This window comes from Rattus norvegicus, chromosome 3 (genome assembly GCF_036323735.1).
Source record: "Rattus norvegicus strain BN/NHsdMcwi chromosome 3, GRCr8, whole genome shotgun sequence".
In the NCBI taxonomy this organism is placed as follows: Eukaryota; Metazoa; Chordata; class Mammalia; order Rodentia; family Muridae; genus Rattus; species Rattus norvegicus.
Window position 1 is genome coordinate 165,818,060 of NC_086021.1, and position 14,857 is coordinate 165,832,916.

Below are 14,857 nucleotides of genomic sequence, written 5' to 3' on the forward strand. Positions count from 1 at the left end.
GCTTGGCAGAGCGAGCGGAACCTCGGCGTGCCACGGTATCTCACAGCCTAGACTGTCGCTGCCGCCCCGCGCGCCGAGACCCGCCATCCCAGACCCCGACTCCCTTTGGCTCGGCCCGCGCGCCCCACGCCCAGCTCGGGCGGCGCGACGGGAGGATGAGCGGCGGGCGGCGGAAAGAGGAGCCGCCTCAGCCGCAGCTAGCCAACGGGGCCCTCAAGGTGTCCGTGTGGAGCAAGGTGCTGCGGAGCGACGCGGCCTGGGACGACAAGGTGCGGAAGGCCGGGCGAGGGAGGATGGGGTCGGGTTTCTCTCGCCCCGGGCGCGGCCGTGGGAACAGGGAGTGGGGTGGCGGGGTTACCAGCGCGTAGTGGAGCGAGCGGAGCTCCTACCATCCTTCGCCGTTTGCTCAGCAGGATCTGGAGTAGTTAGCGCTTCTGAAGACCGCGCACGTGCCGGGTGAGGAATCCCCGAAGTGCCATTGGGAGGGGTGGTTCTGCCCTTGCTGGATTAGATGAAGAAGACGACGTGCCCTACGAGTTTTATGATTCGAGAGCGGGGTCTAAGACCACCTTAGGAGGGTGTGAGTTAGTAAGAAAGTCGCTAGACATGGGTAAGAAGAGGTTGGGGACTTCAAGATGCACTCGCTGGATCTGAGCGTGGACTTTGCTCCATTCTGTGGTCTTCAAGACCGTCACCATGCAGCCTGATTCTAGATGGTTTGAAAAGAATGCTATATTTGGGCTCCTTCCGTTGTTTGGGCTGCTGAAATTGGGCTTTCCTTCCTTCAGTTCCGCCATGGAAGGGGGAGTACTTCCTGAAGGTGCCCTTGGCCTGCCCCCAGCCCTGCCCAGCTCTTGCAAAACCTGTAGTGATCTGCTGTGTCATTTTTTTTATCTTCCGCGGTCCAAGGACTGGTGTCTGGAGTCCAGGGCAGTTCACAAACCTGAATGCTTTTTGTTGGGTGAAACTTAGATGAGTTGGCAAAGGCCTAAAGCACTTCTCCAACTCCATACCTTGCTTCCTCTGTGGCTTTCTCAAAAGTCACTGTACAGGAAGGGTGGGTATTGATGTTAATAGTTTTTCTCCTTGGAGACTGTCTAGAACTTAGCTGGTCAGGTAAGGATTATCTGTGGCCAGGAGCACAGTGCCCACTATCACTTTAAAACTGTTTCATTCATGTAGTTTCTTAGTAGAGTACAGGCTCTGGAATTAATCACTTAATGTCTAAATACAACATTTCCCATAACACTTTAGTAGAAGAAATGACAGAAGGAGCAACATATGGAGCAAGGTGGCAGTGGTGCACACTCCCCCCCCCCCCCCCCCCCCCCCGGAGCTGGGGACCTAACCCAGGGCCTTGCGCTTCCTAGGCAAGCGCTCTACCACTGAGCTAAATCCCCAACCATGGTGGTGCACACTTTTAATCTGAGCACTGGGAGGCAGAACTGGGGGATCTCTGAGTTGCAGGCCAGCCTGGTCTACATAACGAGTTCCAAGACAGCCAGAGCCACACAGAGAAACCCTGTCTCGAGAACAAAACAAACGAACAAAAAAGAACCACATATGGGGACTAGAGAGGCCTCAGCAGTTTAGAGTGGGCTCCAATCCCAGCACCCATATGGGGAATTACAACGGTCTGTAACTCCAGTTCTAAGGGATCCAATGGTCTCCTCTAGTATCCATGGACAGACAGGAGGTGCATACACAGTGCACATGCATACGTTAAGGTAAAACATACATAACAGAGTAATAAATTTGGGGAAAAGAAGAACCACATGCCAACCTAGACGTAGTGGTACACAACTTTAATTCAGTACTCCACAGCTAAAGCCTAGTTTACACAGCTGATTCCAGGCCAGCCAAGGCTACATGAGATGGTAGGAAATATTTAGTAAGTGTTTGATTTTCCACTATAGCTGTCCTGTGGTAGCCATTCCAGATAATGCATACATTGTGTCTTTTCTATAGGATGAATTTTTAGATGTGATCTACTGGTTCCGACAGATCATCGCTGTGGTTTTGGGTGTCATTTGGGGCATTTTGCCCTTGCGAGGCTTCTTGGGAATAGCAGGGTAAGTCTTGGGTATCACAGTCTTATGGTTTTGTCTGTCTGAGACGAGCTCACTCTGGAGCTTAGATAAGTAGTTCTAAGCCTAGTACATGCTGGGGTTATGAGCAAGCAACTATGCTCAGGAGCCTCATTTCTGTTTTGTATTTTAAAAAAAAATTTTTTTAAAGGAACAGGGGTCTTATGTAGCCCAGGTTGCCCCTTGATCTCCCAATCTCTTGCCTTTTTTCCCAAGTGCTTTTGATGTTTACAGGCATGCCTTAACGTGCTTGGTTGGCTCTTGGTTTCTTTTCAGGTCAAGGCCCTGTTTTCCTTTTATGACTTCACTGTGTGCATCTGATTACTAAAGCAAAGAAGTCGGTGTAGCACTCCTGGGCTGGTGCAGTGTTCCTTAGTTCCTTGGCCTGGGAGCATCTCATGTCAGGCTACTGTCTTAAAGACTGGGCCCATCTGTTTATTCCTGGGTCTACGTGCCTTCTCGCAAGTGTTACATTACTTATTGCCAACAACTGTGGCCTTTGTGGAAGTTTGGGAAGTAGAGCAGCTTTGTAGTTGACCATTTTTTTATGCTTTGTATTTTGCTTGATAAATAGTTCTGAGCTTTGGCAGGAGTTATTTTTTTTAGGTCCCTATATTTTAAAAATGGAGGCTTGGCCTTGCACATTTTATTTTACTCCTGGCCAGTGACAACATTCGTGACACCTGCTCATGGTTCAGGTTAGCCAGTTAGTGAAAGCAAGTCTGTGCTGGTGAAACTGCACTTAGAGGAATAGGAAAATCCTAAACTTGAAATGTGAGAAAGCAGGTTGGAGATTTAGCTCAGTGGTAGAGCACTTGCCTAGCGAGCGCAAGGCCCTGGGTTCGGTCCCCAGCTCTGAAAAAAAAGAAAAAAAAAATGTGAGAAAGCGCTTACAGAAGTGAGGAAGGAGTCTTGTCTTTTCTCTTTTCACAAAAGGAATAAAAGTGCGTACTCTCCTGCTTTCTCACCCCTGCCCATGGAAAGCCATGCTGGTTGGTTGAGGGCTGATGGTGTCTCTTTCTGGTTTTTTTTTTTTTTTTTTTTTTTCCTTCTTCTTTAAATGTGCATTGGTGTTCTGCCTGCATGTGTTGCGTGATGAGGTCAGATCTTGGACTTAGACAGTTGTGAGCTGCCATGTAGGTTCTGAGAATTGAACCCAGGTCCTCTGGAAGAGCAGTCAGTGCTCTTAACCACTGAGCCATTGAGCCATCTCTCCACTCTCTTATTAGTTCTTTAGAGAGGGAGAAGTGAGTTTCAGAAATAGAGTTGGATAATTTTTGGACAGTAGTAATCCAAAAAATATATATAGTAGTCCCTCTTGTTGACGATCTATTCTAAGACCCTCAGTGGATACCCACAACCAATTGCATATCTCCAAGAAAGTTTAAATTGTAAGTGAAGCTTTAGACATGATGGTGCATGCCTGTAATCTCTGTACTTAACGGGCATGAGACAGGAGGCTCGCCGTGAGTTTGAGACCAGCTGGACTGCATAGTGAGTTCCTGGCCAGTCAGCCAAGGATATGAAGGACAACTTTCAGAAAACCATTTTAACAAATCACAAATAAAGCATCGTGAGAGATTAACAGCGGTAACTAATAAAATAACAACTGTAGCTGGCAAGGTGGCACACACCTTCCATCCCAGCCACTCGAGAGGTAGAAGCAAGCAGATCTCTGAATTCCAGGACAGCCTGGCCTACAAAGTCAGTTCCAGGACAGCCAGGACTGTTACACAGAGAAACCTTGTCTCTAAAAAAATGAAAACAAATGGAAAAACCAACTATAACAATGTAAACTGTGTAATAAAATTACATGGTTCTCTTTGTCTCAAAATACCTAATTGTCATACACTACTTCGGCCAGTGATAATGTTAGATATCTGCAGAAGTACTTAATGGCGTTTCTAGTGTATCCAGATTGCTAGGATCGCTTTATTTTGAGGCTGTTACTAAGTAGAGCCAGGGTTGTTTGAGCACAAGCACTGACACTGTCACAGGTTGTGATAACCAAGTCACCATTGACTGACAGGCAGGATAGTCTACAGTGTAAATGGAGGGATGCTGCCATGAAGCAGGGCAGCAGATTTCACACAGCCTGCATGCATGGTACATGTTTGTTTGTGGAATTTCCCATTGGTCCATGATTGACGGTGAATAACTGAAACCACACAAACACTGAGAAAGGGGGACCTACAACTCTGTGCCTCCTAACCAAAAAGGTGTCCTACATTTTTTTTATACTGAGCAGGCATTATATAAGGAAACCATTAAGGATTCATGTTGGATGCCTAAAACATGTTAGGGGTGACAAGATATTGGGCCTAGGTTTCATACAGCTCTTCTTCCGTGGATGAGGTGTAAGGACAGAATGTTATTACCTTACTTGAGCTAAATGAAAAGGCAGAGAACAGTGCCAGAGGACGAGGAGCTGTCTAAAGGCCAGAGGAGTTCTCATCCTCCAGAGCCACCAGTGTAAGGGAGAGAGGGTGCTAGTTCAGAGCTCCCCCACCCATCAGATCTTACAAGACTGTTTTTTTCTTAGCTGCATGGTACATGCACATGAGTATGCAATGTATATGCATACAGAGGCCGGAATAGGATGCCGGGTGCCTTCCTTTGCTGCTCTGTGCGATGTTGCCTTGAGACAGGGTCTCACTGAACCGGTAGCTCACCATCCCGTTAGGCTGGCTTGCCAGTGAGCTCCCAAGATCTGCTTGTCTGCAGCTCCCAAAACTGGAATAACAAACATGTTGCCAAGACTGGGCTTTATGTGAGTGGTGGGGATTTGAACTCAGATCCTCATGTTTATAGAACTAGTGTTCTTAACCACTAAGGTATCTCTACATCTCTTAAAACATTAAAAATACTGGTTTTTTATTAGTTTTCATGGCAATCAGAACAACTTAAGGTGTTGGTTCTCTCCTTTCACCATGTGAGGTTGAGCTTGGGCCAGCAGGGACCTTTGCTCCACTGAGGCCCTTTTGTAAGATTTTGTTATGGTTCCTTTTTTGAGATGGTGACTTAACTGTAACTCTGGATGCCTGGAACTCACTTTGTAGACCTGGCTGATTTTGAAGTCACAGAGATCCATGTGCTTCTGCCTCCCTAGTGCTGGGACCAAAGGCATGGGATTCTGAAAGGATTTCTCTGAAGACATGCTGTCTGGGAAGATCTGACAATACCAGAGTAGTTCATTGCTCTTCTCCTGTGTGCAAACAGCCCTTAAAACCTTCAGAGAGAACTGTGTTTAAGGTCTAGGTCTACTGCTTTGAAGCTATATAATCTTGGACTTACCTGAGATCAGTTTCCTCATCAGCAAAATGGGCACAAGGAGTGAGTGACAGGTGAATTAAATGGGATGAATGAGTAACTTGCTAAATGGAGACCAGTTCATCAGGCATGCCGTGAGTCAGTCCACTGCTATTATCACGTGAGTAGATTTACAAAAAGTGGTAAGATGTGGCTGAGAGAACAAGAAACTGAATGCACTTTGTACTGACTCAGCCAGTGTGTGGGGCCATTGTGCCAGAGTTGCCCGTTTCTGGGATTCAGTCCCACACTGTCACTATAGCCAGTTTCTCACCCAGGACAAACCCTGACTTCCTCTGGGTTGGCACTCTCCTCTGCTTTGGAAAGGCCAAGAACTCTGATTTGTTATTTCTCTGTACCCCTCCCCCCCCAGTTTCCTTTGCTTTAGGGTTGACCTCCTGGGGCTGGTTTCTAGTGAATTTCCCTCTCTAGTTTAGCTGCCCTGTCCAGCTCCTGTCTTGCTTTATTTCATTCTGTTGTGGCGGTCAGCTACAGTAAAGTCATGCTTCCTGTTCTGTAATTTGCCCGAGTACTGGCTCATAACTCTTCTGTCTACTAAGATATTGCATTGACGACCCACCCCTGGGTCTCAGCTCAGCATAGGTTCACTGCTCAGTTAATGCTTAACTTTTTAAACTGTTTAATTTCTGTGTATATACTACATGGATTTATTTTGTGTGTGTGAAGGGGATACCCATCCATGTAGAAGTAAGAAGATAACTTGGAGTCAGTGTTGTCCACCATGTGAATTGAACTCAGGTTGGCAGGCTTGGCCTTAACCATGAGCCTCTCACTGACCCTTTTGTTGTTTACTGCAGTGGACAGGGGCTCACTGTATTATGCAGGCTGACCTTGGACTTAATCTTCCTCATCCTCCCCAATACAAGAATGACCTTGAACTATTAATTTGTTTACCCCTCAGATACTGGGTTTACATGCTGTGTGACTCTTCCTCATTTAGATAGAGCGATACTCATCCTTGAAACACAGTCAGGAGGAGGCCCTTCTAGGGCTTTCTCACCCCTGCCTCTAACCTCACTTACCATAGATTTAATGCCTTTATTTCTGTGGCCTCTGTCTGCATCGTGTATTACCTCTGAAAGGAAGTGCCTGTGTCAGCTTTTTCCTTGTCAACCCACTTACTATGACTTACTTCTCCACATCAGCTTATTGTCACTGTGGGCTAATCTGGTTTGGCTATTCCAAACCCACCCCAGCCTCATGACAGGGTTCCTCTGTGTGGCCTTCGATGCCCTGGAACTCACAGAAATCCAGATGCCTCTGGGATTAAAGGCCTGCAGCACCATCACCAGCTTCTTTCAGAGAGTTGTCTATTTTATGTATTAGATGTTTTTTATCAGAAAAGGTCATCTGATCCCATGAAATTAGTTATATATGGCTGTGAGCCACCATATGGTTGCTGGGAATTGAACTCAGGACCTCTGAAAGAGCAGCCAATGCTCTTAACCACTGAGCCATCTCCCCAGCCCCTTTTCACTTTTGGTTTTTAAAGACAGTCTTATTCTAGCCGAGACTGCCCTTGAAATTCAGCAGTCTTTCTTGCCTCAGTCTCCCAGGTATTGGATTACAGACAAGGGTGATCATTTCCAGAGCTAGCTTATTATCTAAGCTTTTCACTCTCAGTCTCCAGCTAGAACCGTTAAGCCAGCCTGTCCAAAATAAAGGCCCTTTAGGGGATAGGCGGTGGCCAGATGCCAAGATTTCTGGCAGAAGATGAGGGTGTGGCTACAGTATACTCAAAAGCCTTGTTTCTTTGAAATCCAAGAACTGTTACACTCACAGGCATTGGGTTTAAAATGCCTTTGTCTCTTACCTCTTCAGCCACATGCTTACCCCCAAGACACATTTGCTCTCCAGTCCTGAGACATGGACATGAGTAGCAGATGTAAAGCAGACTTTCCCACTTCTGGTCCTTCCCTCTACTCATGAGAAACCCATTCTACCCCTAGCCACAAACCAAACCTGTGAAGCCTGTACACCCCACCCTCACCTCAGCCACTGCCCACAGGATACCAGTGATTCCACCAAACACCAGTGTACTTCTTACACCAGTCTGTTTCACTCCTTGGAAGCAGTCCCTGCATCATCCCACACTCACTCACCCCCCACCCCATCCTTTCTGTTCATTGTGTTCAATTTCTGCATCAGCTCAATACATCCTGGGTCAGAGGCTTCCCTGGGGGTGGGAATGGGCGTCATAAGTCATCAGGGTGGACTCCATTCCCATTGCTGTTCCTAGCCCCTAGTAGATGACAACCTGGAGGCAAAGGTATCCGGTTTACCTCTTCACTGAGTCAGTAGCAAGCAGTAGAAGTTCATAAATGGCCCGCTCTTGGGAATTGATGCAGAGAGCAGACAGTGTTTTTATTTGCTTTATTAGGCCAAAAGCAATTAACTGTCTGTCCCCTGACCAGCCTTCAGCTGGAGCTTCGTTGAGACTCATGACTGGTTTAGGTCTTGTTTAGGGTGGCATTAACAGCCATTGATTTCTTCAAGGAGGCGGAGAGAAATTCTGTGTGTTTTAACTGGAGAATGAGCGAGTGTAGTGGTGTGCTTCTTAATCCCAGCACTCGGGAGGTAGAGACCTCTTATGAGCTTGAGGTCAGCTTGGTCTACACATAGATTTCCAGGCCAGCCAAGGCTACATAGTGAGACCCTATTTCAACAACAACAACAACAACAAAAAAGGTAGATTGGAGAATTGGGTCAGTGCTAGGATTGGAACTCAAAGTTGAGTGTGCTAGACAAGTGTTCTGCCATTGAGACCCCTGCTCCCTGCTTTAAATGTTTTGTTTCACACTTTCGGCTAAGACTAGTTGTTCCTTCCTTAAATCTCCAGCTTAGTTGGATAGGCAGCTCCACTTAAGGTCTAGACATTTTCATGTGTTATTTCCTTCACTCCTCCAGCCCTAATAACTATCAGAGTCCCCCTGTTTTCTATGCATGAGCTGCAGCCCCTCTGGAAAGACTTACCCTAACTCTCATGGTGATGAAGTAGACAGACTGGGCCTGTCTTCCTAAGCTTGGAACTTCTGAGGGTCAGCTCCTGCTTGGGCAGGGTGGGGAGACAGCACACAAAGAATAAACTGAACATGGTGGGGTGAGGGAAAGAACCTGTGGCCTCGGAGCTTACAGTCTGTGTTTGGTGTTTTTCCCCCTCACTCCAGATTCTGCCTGATCAATGCAGGAGTCCTGTATCTCTACTTCAGCAACTACCTACAGATCGACGAGGAAGAGTATGGTGGTACATGGGAGCTCACCAAAGAAGGGTTTATGACGTCATTTGCCTTGTTCATGGTATGTGCAGCTGGTAGTCTTACAACTGTTCCTGTTCATCTTACGGGATGTCAGGTCACTCAGAGAAAACACTAGTTGACCTGTGCTATGTGGTTAGGCTACTGTTCTTTTCAGTGGCCTCTCAAGCAGAATCCTCCAAAAGATGTGGTCTAGGGTGCTGTACAGTTGTGCAAATCCAGGGCCCACTGTTAACTACGTGTTAGAAACTGGGAAATGTTTTGGTACATATTTTTGGAGCTGGATGTGGCTGTTCACAATTGTAACCCCAGCAAGTGAATTACAAATTTGAGTTCAGACTGAGCTATACATAGAGACCTTATCCTCAAAAGAAAGGAAAAAGCCAAGAATGTAGATATGTGCATATGAAACATATCCATTATTCATAATAGGGAGAAGTAAACCACTCACATGGCTGTCATCCGAAGTGTAAAGTGTCTTCTAGCCATACAGTAAAATAATTGTCTGTGGTCCTGCAGTATAGGTGAACCTTGAAAACATTATGCCAAATGGAAGAATCTAGACATAAAAGGCTACATGGCTCCCCTTAGTAAAATATCCAAAATACACAAGGCCATGAGGCAGAAAGTAGGTTAATGGTTGCCAGTACTTGAAGGGAGAGAGATGGGAAGTAAGTGACCATGGAACAGACCTTTTCTTGGATGGTTTGGGATTTGTGAACATCCTAAAGACCTCAGAGTTGTGTATTGCCATCTTCACGTGGGGGAGGGGCCTGCATTAACCATCCGTGACGACATGAATATTGCTTGTGTCTCCCGTAGGTCATTTGGATCATCTTTTACACTGCCATCCACTATGACTGATGGCATTTGCTCCCGTCCCTTCTGTCCAGTCCAAAGGACCCTTTTATTACAGCACAGATACATGCTTATTGGGGCACTCCTGCTGTGTGGAACCGAGAAGACCCAGTCTCCTGGACTTAGAATCAGCGTGTTGGGCATCAGTGTTTTCCTGCAAGGGTTGTGAAACTTTTTAAAGAACCATCCACCTTTGGGGAAGCATTTCTGAGTTTGTCCATTGTCAACAATCTGTCCTTGGATACCATCATGTAACAGCTGTTTGCCAAGTGGAGCTGCTGTTGAATCTGATGCGCCTCTGGATCCGGATGAAACATTGTCTTCCTTGGTTCTCCGTCAGGTGTACAGTTTTTAAACATCACTGCATCTCAAGTCTTCTGAAAACACCATGTGCGTGGTCCATGGTACAATACAAGCAGCCATCTACTAAGTTCCATTGTAGGATGTTTTCAGATACTTGAATAAACAAATCTTTAACTGAAAGTGTGTTGGCATGCCTCGCAAACTAAAGCCTTGCTTACCTACTGACCATACCCTCAGAACCTAGGAGGAGTGTGTAGCATGGCCCCTGCTTTCTTCCTTCTTCCCCCTCCTCCCACAGCAGCAGTAGCAGCCAGATTCTCTCTTTTGGCTGGAGTTGGTGAAGGTTATTGCCTTGGTTTTGGCATTTCAGAGAGGGTCCACCACCTGATGTCCTGACCCAGCACTTAGGTGAGGGGTCTAGATTGAGATTTAAACGGTGTCATTTTGTGTTTGACCAGCAGGTGGCAGGACTGGTGTACAGGGAAGACCTGGGAGAGTTTGGGTGAACGCTTGAGCTTGGCTGAAAGGACTTGGGCGATCAGGGGAAGGTCTGGATTATCAGTCTTCCTGTGGTGTGGGAGTTAGGTGGTCTGCTGTGGTAAAGCCATCAAGGGGTCTGCTTGTTTTTGCAATCCGACCATTCTACTGTCTCAGATGTGTTTGCATGCTGAATGAGACTTGTGGATTTCCCTAATATTTTTTCTCTCTATGGTAGTGAGGATCTCTCTCCATTTTAGTAGGGCTGGTTAGCTGTTGTACTGGACATTCCTCTCAGGAAGTGACTTACCAGACCTCAGAAGTCTCTTGCTCTCCGTACAGGCCTGGCCCTGCTTTGAACTGCGCTGCACACAGACTAGAACTTATAGGCAGGGATGAGGCCTTGGAAGAAGATCCAGGCTTATCAGAAGGTCCAGGTGAGGCCCTGAATGTGTGTCCCCACCCCCACCGTCTGCTTTCACAGCCTTGCCTCTGGGGAGCTTTGTCAGGGTCAGCCAAGTTAGAGTTGTAGGTGCCACTGCCTTGGTTCCCTTTAGCTTCCAGCTTCAGGACTAGGCATCGTCCAAGGCGGTCTCCTCAGTCAGGCTGATGTAGGAGCTGAGGGACTCCCGGAGGCCCTCACTGAGAAGAGACGCCTCCCCACTGGCAGGTGCGTCCAAACACAGGAGGCTCCTGTGGACGGGGAAAAGCAGGGAAAGGAGTCACTTCCCCATGCTTGCCACAGATCACTACCCTGAACAGCACCACGTCACTGACAAACTCAGGCTCCTCATCCCTTAACTGATCTTACTCCATTGACCACATTCTGGACCGTGCTCACCCACCCACTCTACCCTGGCTTCCCTGAGTTCCGGGCCTCCCTTTCCCTTGGCATTGTTGGGCTGGATTCTAGAAGTGTCCCTGAATGTAGCAGACCCATTATGGGTTGTGAGTCTATTTCTTTTTTCTTTTTCTTTTTCTTTTTTCTTTTTTTCGGAGCTGGGGACCGAACCCAGGGCCTTGCACTTGTTAGGCAAGCGCTCTACCACTGAGCTAAATCCCTAACCCCTTTCTTTCTTTCTTTCTTTTTTTTTTTTTTTAACTATTTATTTTATGTATAAGAGAACAATGGTACCAGAAGAGGGCATCAGATTCATTACAGATGGTTGTGAGCCACCATGTGGTTGCTGGGATTTGAACTCAGGACCTCTGGAAGAGCAGTCAGTGCTCTTAACCACTGAGCCATCTCTCCAGCCCGTGAGTCTATTTCTTATTCTGCCTTTATGTTCCAAATATCCCCCTTACCTGTCTAGCTTTTTCCAATTCAGTGATGACGTTGGCACAGTCACAGGTAGAGGTGTATCTTTGCCAGGTAGTGGCCCAAGCTTCTGCAGGACACAGGGCTCCCTGAGGGCACAGCAGATGCCATCTGCTAGCTCTATGGAAGAGATCCAAACCCAATGGCACATTGAGGGCATGGTCGCCAAAAAGTAAAAAGAAGCGAAGTCTCAAGCTATGGGTCACATAAAGGCTGAGATGTTAAGAGGTCATCTGGGGCAAAGTTATGGATACTTAGTTCAGGGTAAAACTGAGAAGACCAAGTAGGGAGTGGTCAGGCTGACATCCATCATATCTACTGTGCAGAACCACCTTGTAGGAAACCCCAAGTCAACTTTCTCAAGAGGTGTCCCCCTTACACACACACACCACACACACACACACACACTGCCAATAAGGTATTCCCTTTGTCTCCTTGACACCAGAAATGCTAGTGACCGCATTGCGCCCAGGGACAGCACAGTCTGGCTCCTATGGGAAGAACCCAGCATCAGGGGAACATTGATTTGGAAGCACTGTTGCCTGGGAGATTCTGGCCAAGCTCACAGTTGGCCTGTAGGACTTTGTCAGCATGGGACAGAGGCAGCTTCCACCCAAATCTCAGTACAAGGGCTGTGTAAGGATGGAGAGGAGACGCCTCCTCTGCCTATAGCTCCTCCAGCAGGCCAAGCATCCAGGGGCACAACTGGCTACCTCCTAGGCCCCCTCATCCAGTCTGCAGTGGAGGCAAAATGTTAGCCATACCAGAGTAATGTTCCACCAGGGCGTGGAGTGAGGGGAAGGTGAGGCGAGGTGAGATGTACAGCCAGCCATTGTCAAGACGCTGTATCCTGTAGTGTCTGATCCGGTCCCAAGAAGCAGGGCGACTGAGGCGGATGGACAGGGAATAGCAGCCTGAGGAGGAAAGGGTCCAGAGTGGCTCTGAGGTCCTGCTAGAGACCCAGCCCTGCCTAGGTTGGAAGAAGGAGAAAGCAATAGCCACAGCCCAGTCTTCAGGAGGATGCTGGAGTCTAAGGCAGGCCGAAGACTGTTAGTTGTAATGGATAGGATTCTGTGCTCCTTGGAACAGGTGAGGTGTGGGTGAGCATTAAATGTTGATTGTGTGGATAAAGACTCAGGTGCTGCAGGGTTGGAATGAGAAAGTAAGTAGATGTCACTATGGCCAGAGAGAAAGTCATGGAAAGTTTGGTGTTAACAGTTGAGTTATACCTTCACACGGAGCAGAGCTCTTCATAGATACCACACTCACAGCCTGTTTGGGCCCCAGAGCACAATAAAGTGCAGAGGTACTCGGTGGTAAAGCGTTGGCCTAGTGTGCACACTACTTTGTGTTAGGAAATTCCCCACTACCTCGTACAGAGTAGAACAATGCCTTACACAGAACACAATGCTAAGTATGGAGCAGAGTGTGCTGGGACACTCCTATAACCCAAGGACTCGGAGGGTGGAAGCAGGAGAGTAGAGTTCAAGGCCCTTCTTGACTACATGGTAAATTTGAAGCCAACCTGAGCTATCTGAGACCAGACTGTCTCGAAAGAAGCAACAAGTCACGGAGTCACTCTGCCTAACTCAGCAACTTCAAAACCGGCATCGGGGGCTGCAGGGGACATTCACTCGGCAAGGTTGTGGAGAGAGGCAGTGGCTCAAGGCCAGCCTAGTTGATATACTGCGGTCTAGGTGGGGTGGGGCTGCATAGTGAGACTGTCTCTAAAATGAAAACTTTAGCCATTCCTGAGGAACTGCATTCTCCCAGTTCTATGACACCTGTTTTATAAATCAGACTGCCTAGGTTTCAGTCTCTCATGGAGCCACACTCTACCCACACCCAGCAGCCCTGTTGCTAAGGCGCACCATCTGGCACACAGGTTTGTTTTTTTTTTTTTTTTTTTTTTTTTTTTTGGAGACAGTGTTTCTCTGTGTAGCTCTGGCTGTCCTGGAACTTTGTCTGTAGACCAAGCTGGCCTTGAACTCAAAGATCTGTCTGCTTCTGCCTTTCTAGTGCTGGGATTAAAGGAGTGAAGGGGGTTAATTATCCTGATCTCCACACTGTGAGCATTCAGGTAGTGAACTCTGGCACGCGGCGAGCACCCCTAAGTATTGTCCGTACTCTGCCTCTATGTTCCTGCTGTTCCTTTGTGGTGGTTTGAATATGGATGGTCCCCAAGGTCTCATATTTGAATGTGTGGTCATTAGGGAATGGCACTGTTACAAGGTGTGCTTGTTGGGCTAGTTATGGCCTTGTTGAAGGAAGTGTCACTATGAGGTCTCAGATGTTTAAGCCAGGCCCAGTGTCTCTCTTCCCTGCTGACCCGGATGTAGAACTCTCGGCTACCTCTCCAGCATCACATCTGCCTCCGTGCTACATGCTTCCTTCCCACCATGACAATGATGTACAAATCCTCTGAACTTGGAAGCCAGCGCCAGTTAAACACTTTCCTTTAGTAAGAGTTGCCACGGTCACGGCGCCCCTTCACAGCAGTAGAACACTAAGACACCCTTCTCTGCAGACCCTTCTCTCTCCTGCACGTTGCACACCTGCCTTCTAAAGAAAGAAGTCTTCCTAAGGATGGTTCTGGGATATCCTGCCAACTTCCCATCTTCATAGCCGTCCATCCCTGAGCTCCAAACTCTGGAGTCACTGACTGCTTCCTCTCACACTGTCTTGATTTGGACCTGGAATGCCTTCCCAAAGCCCCCGAGGTGAAGGCCTGGCACTAGGGCAGTAGTGTTCAGACGTGAGGCCTTTGGGTGGTAATGGGATCATGAAGGCTTAGACTTCTCCCAGCAAGCTTTTCTGTTCTCTGGCTGCTACAAAGCAAGCGCCTTTTCTCCACCACGTTACTTCACCATAAGGCAAATGACTGGGCTAGGCGACTGCCAGCAGCCAACTATCAAACAAGGAGCCAAGACAAACCTTTTTCCCTCTGAGCCCTGTGATTTTTGACACAGCACCAAAAGTTAGCCTGTCGGCAGGGCCCTCCTGGCTATATTCAGAGCACACCAGGAATCTGACTTCCTCTCAACCAGACAGAGCTGTGACCGTTTTCCACGTGGTGGTTTTCCACTTCCTGCTTGTCACCTACAACGTAGGCCACTCCTCTTTGGAGCCCTCCCTGTCGCATTTATAGTCAAAATCCTCACCTTTGAAAGGCTTTGCAGAATCTGACCTCTCCTTGATCTACTCCAGCCACGCAGGCCACACTTCCTCAA

At 47.7% G+C, this 14,857-nt stretch overlaps 2 protein-coding genes across 4 annotated transcripts in view; one reads left to right on the forward strand and one right to left on the reverse strand.

The window, feature by feature from the left end:
- Window positions 1–10,012, forward strand: Rab5if (RAB5 interacting factor). Its single transcript, NM_001013922.1, has 4 exons — window positions 1–269; window positions 1,969–2,072; window positions 8,585–8,714; window positions 9,494–10,012. The coding sequence occupies exons 1-4, from the start codon at window positions 156–158 to the stop codon at window positions 9,533–9,535; spliced, it is 390 nt and encodes a 129-aa protein (NP_001013944.1). The 5' UTR covers window positions 1–155; the 3' UTR covers window positions 9,536–10,012.
- Sla2 (Src-like-adaptor 2) overlaps window positions 3,105–14,857 on the reverse strand; it is a 26,924-nt gene continuing 15,171 nt past the window's right edge. For 2 of the 3 annotated variants that reach the window (XM_063284392.1, XM_063284391.1), the window contains 3 exons: window positions 12,392–12,541; window positions 11,615–11,747; window positions 3,105–11,002 (listed from right to left, as the gene is read on the reverse strand). In XM_063284392.1, the coding sequence (XP_063140462.1) occupies window positions 10,882–11,002; window positions 11,615–11,747; window positions 12,392–12,541 (404 nt within the window). In that variant the 3' untranslated portion in view covers window positions 3,105–10,881. The remainder of the gene's footprint in view (window positions 11,003–11,614; window positions 11,748–12,391; window positions 12,542–14,857) is intronic. The other variant, NM_001172118.1, reaches the window with a different exon arrangement.

Bases quoted from the DNA above. Each gene is read 5' to 3' on its own strand.
- Rab5if (NM_001013922.1), top strand. From the start codon at position 156: ATGAGCGGCGGGCGGCGGAAAGAGGAGCCGCCTCAGCCGCAGCTAGCC. The intron at 270-1,968 runs GTGCGGAAGGCC...TCTTTTCTATAG, and splicing joins ACGCGGCCTGGGACGACAAG to GATGAATTTTTAGATGTGAT. The intron at 8,715-9,493 runs GTATGTGCAGCT...TGTCTCCCGTAG, and splicing joins CGTCATTTGCCTTGTTCATG to GTCATTTGGATCATCTTTTA.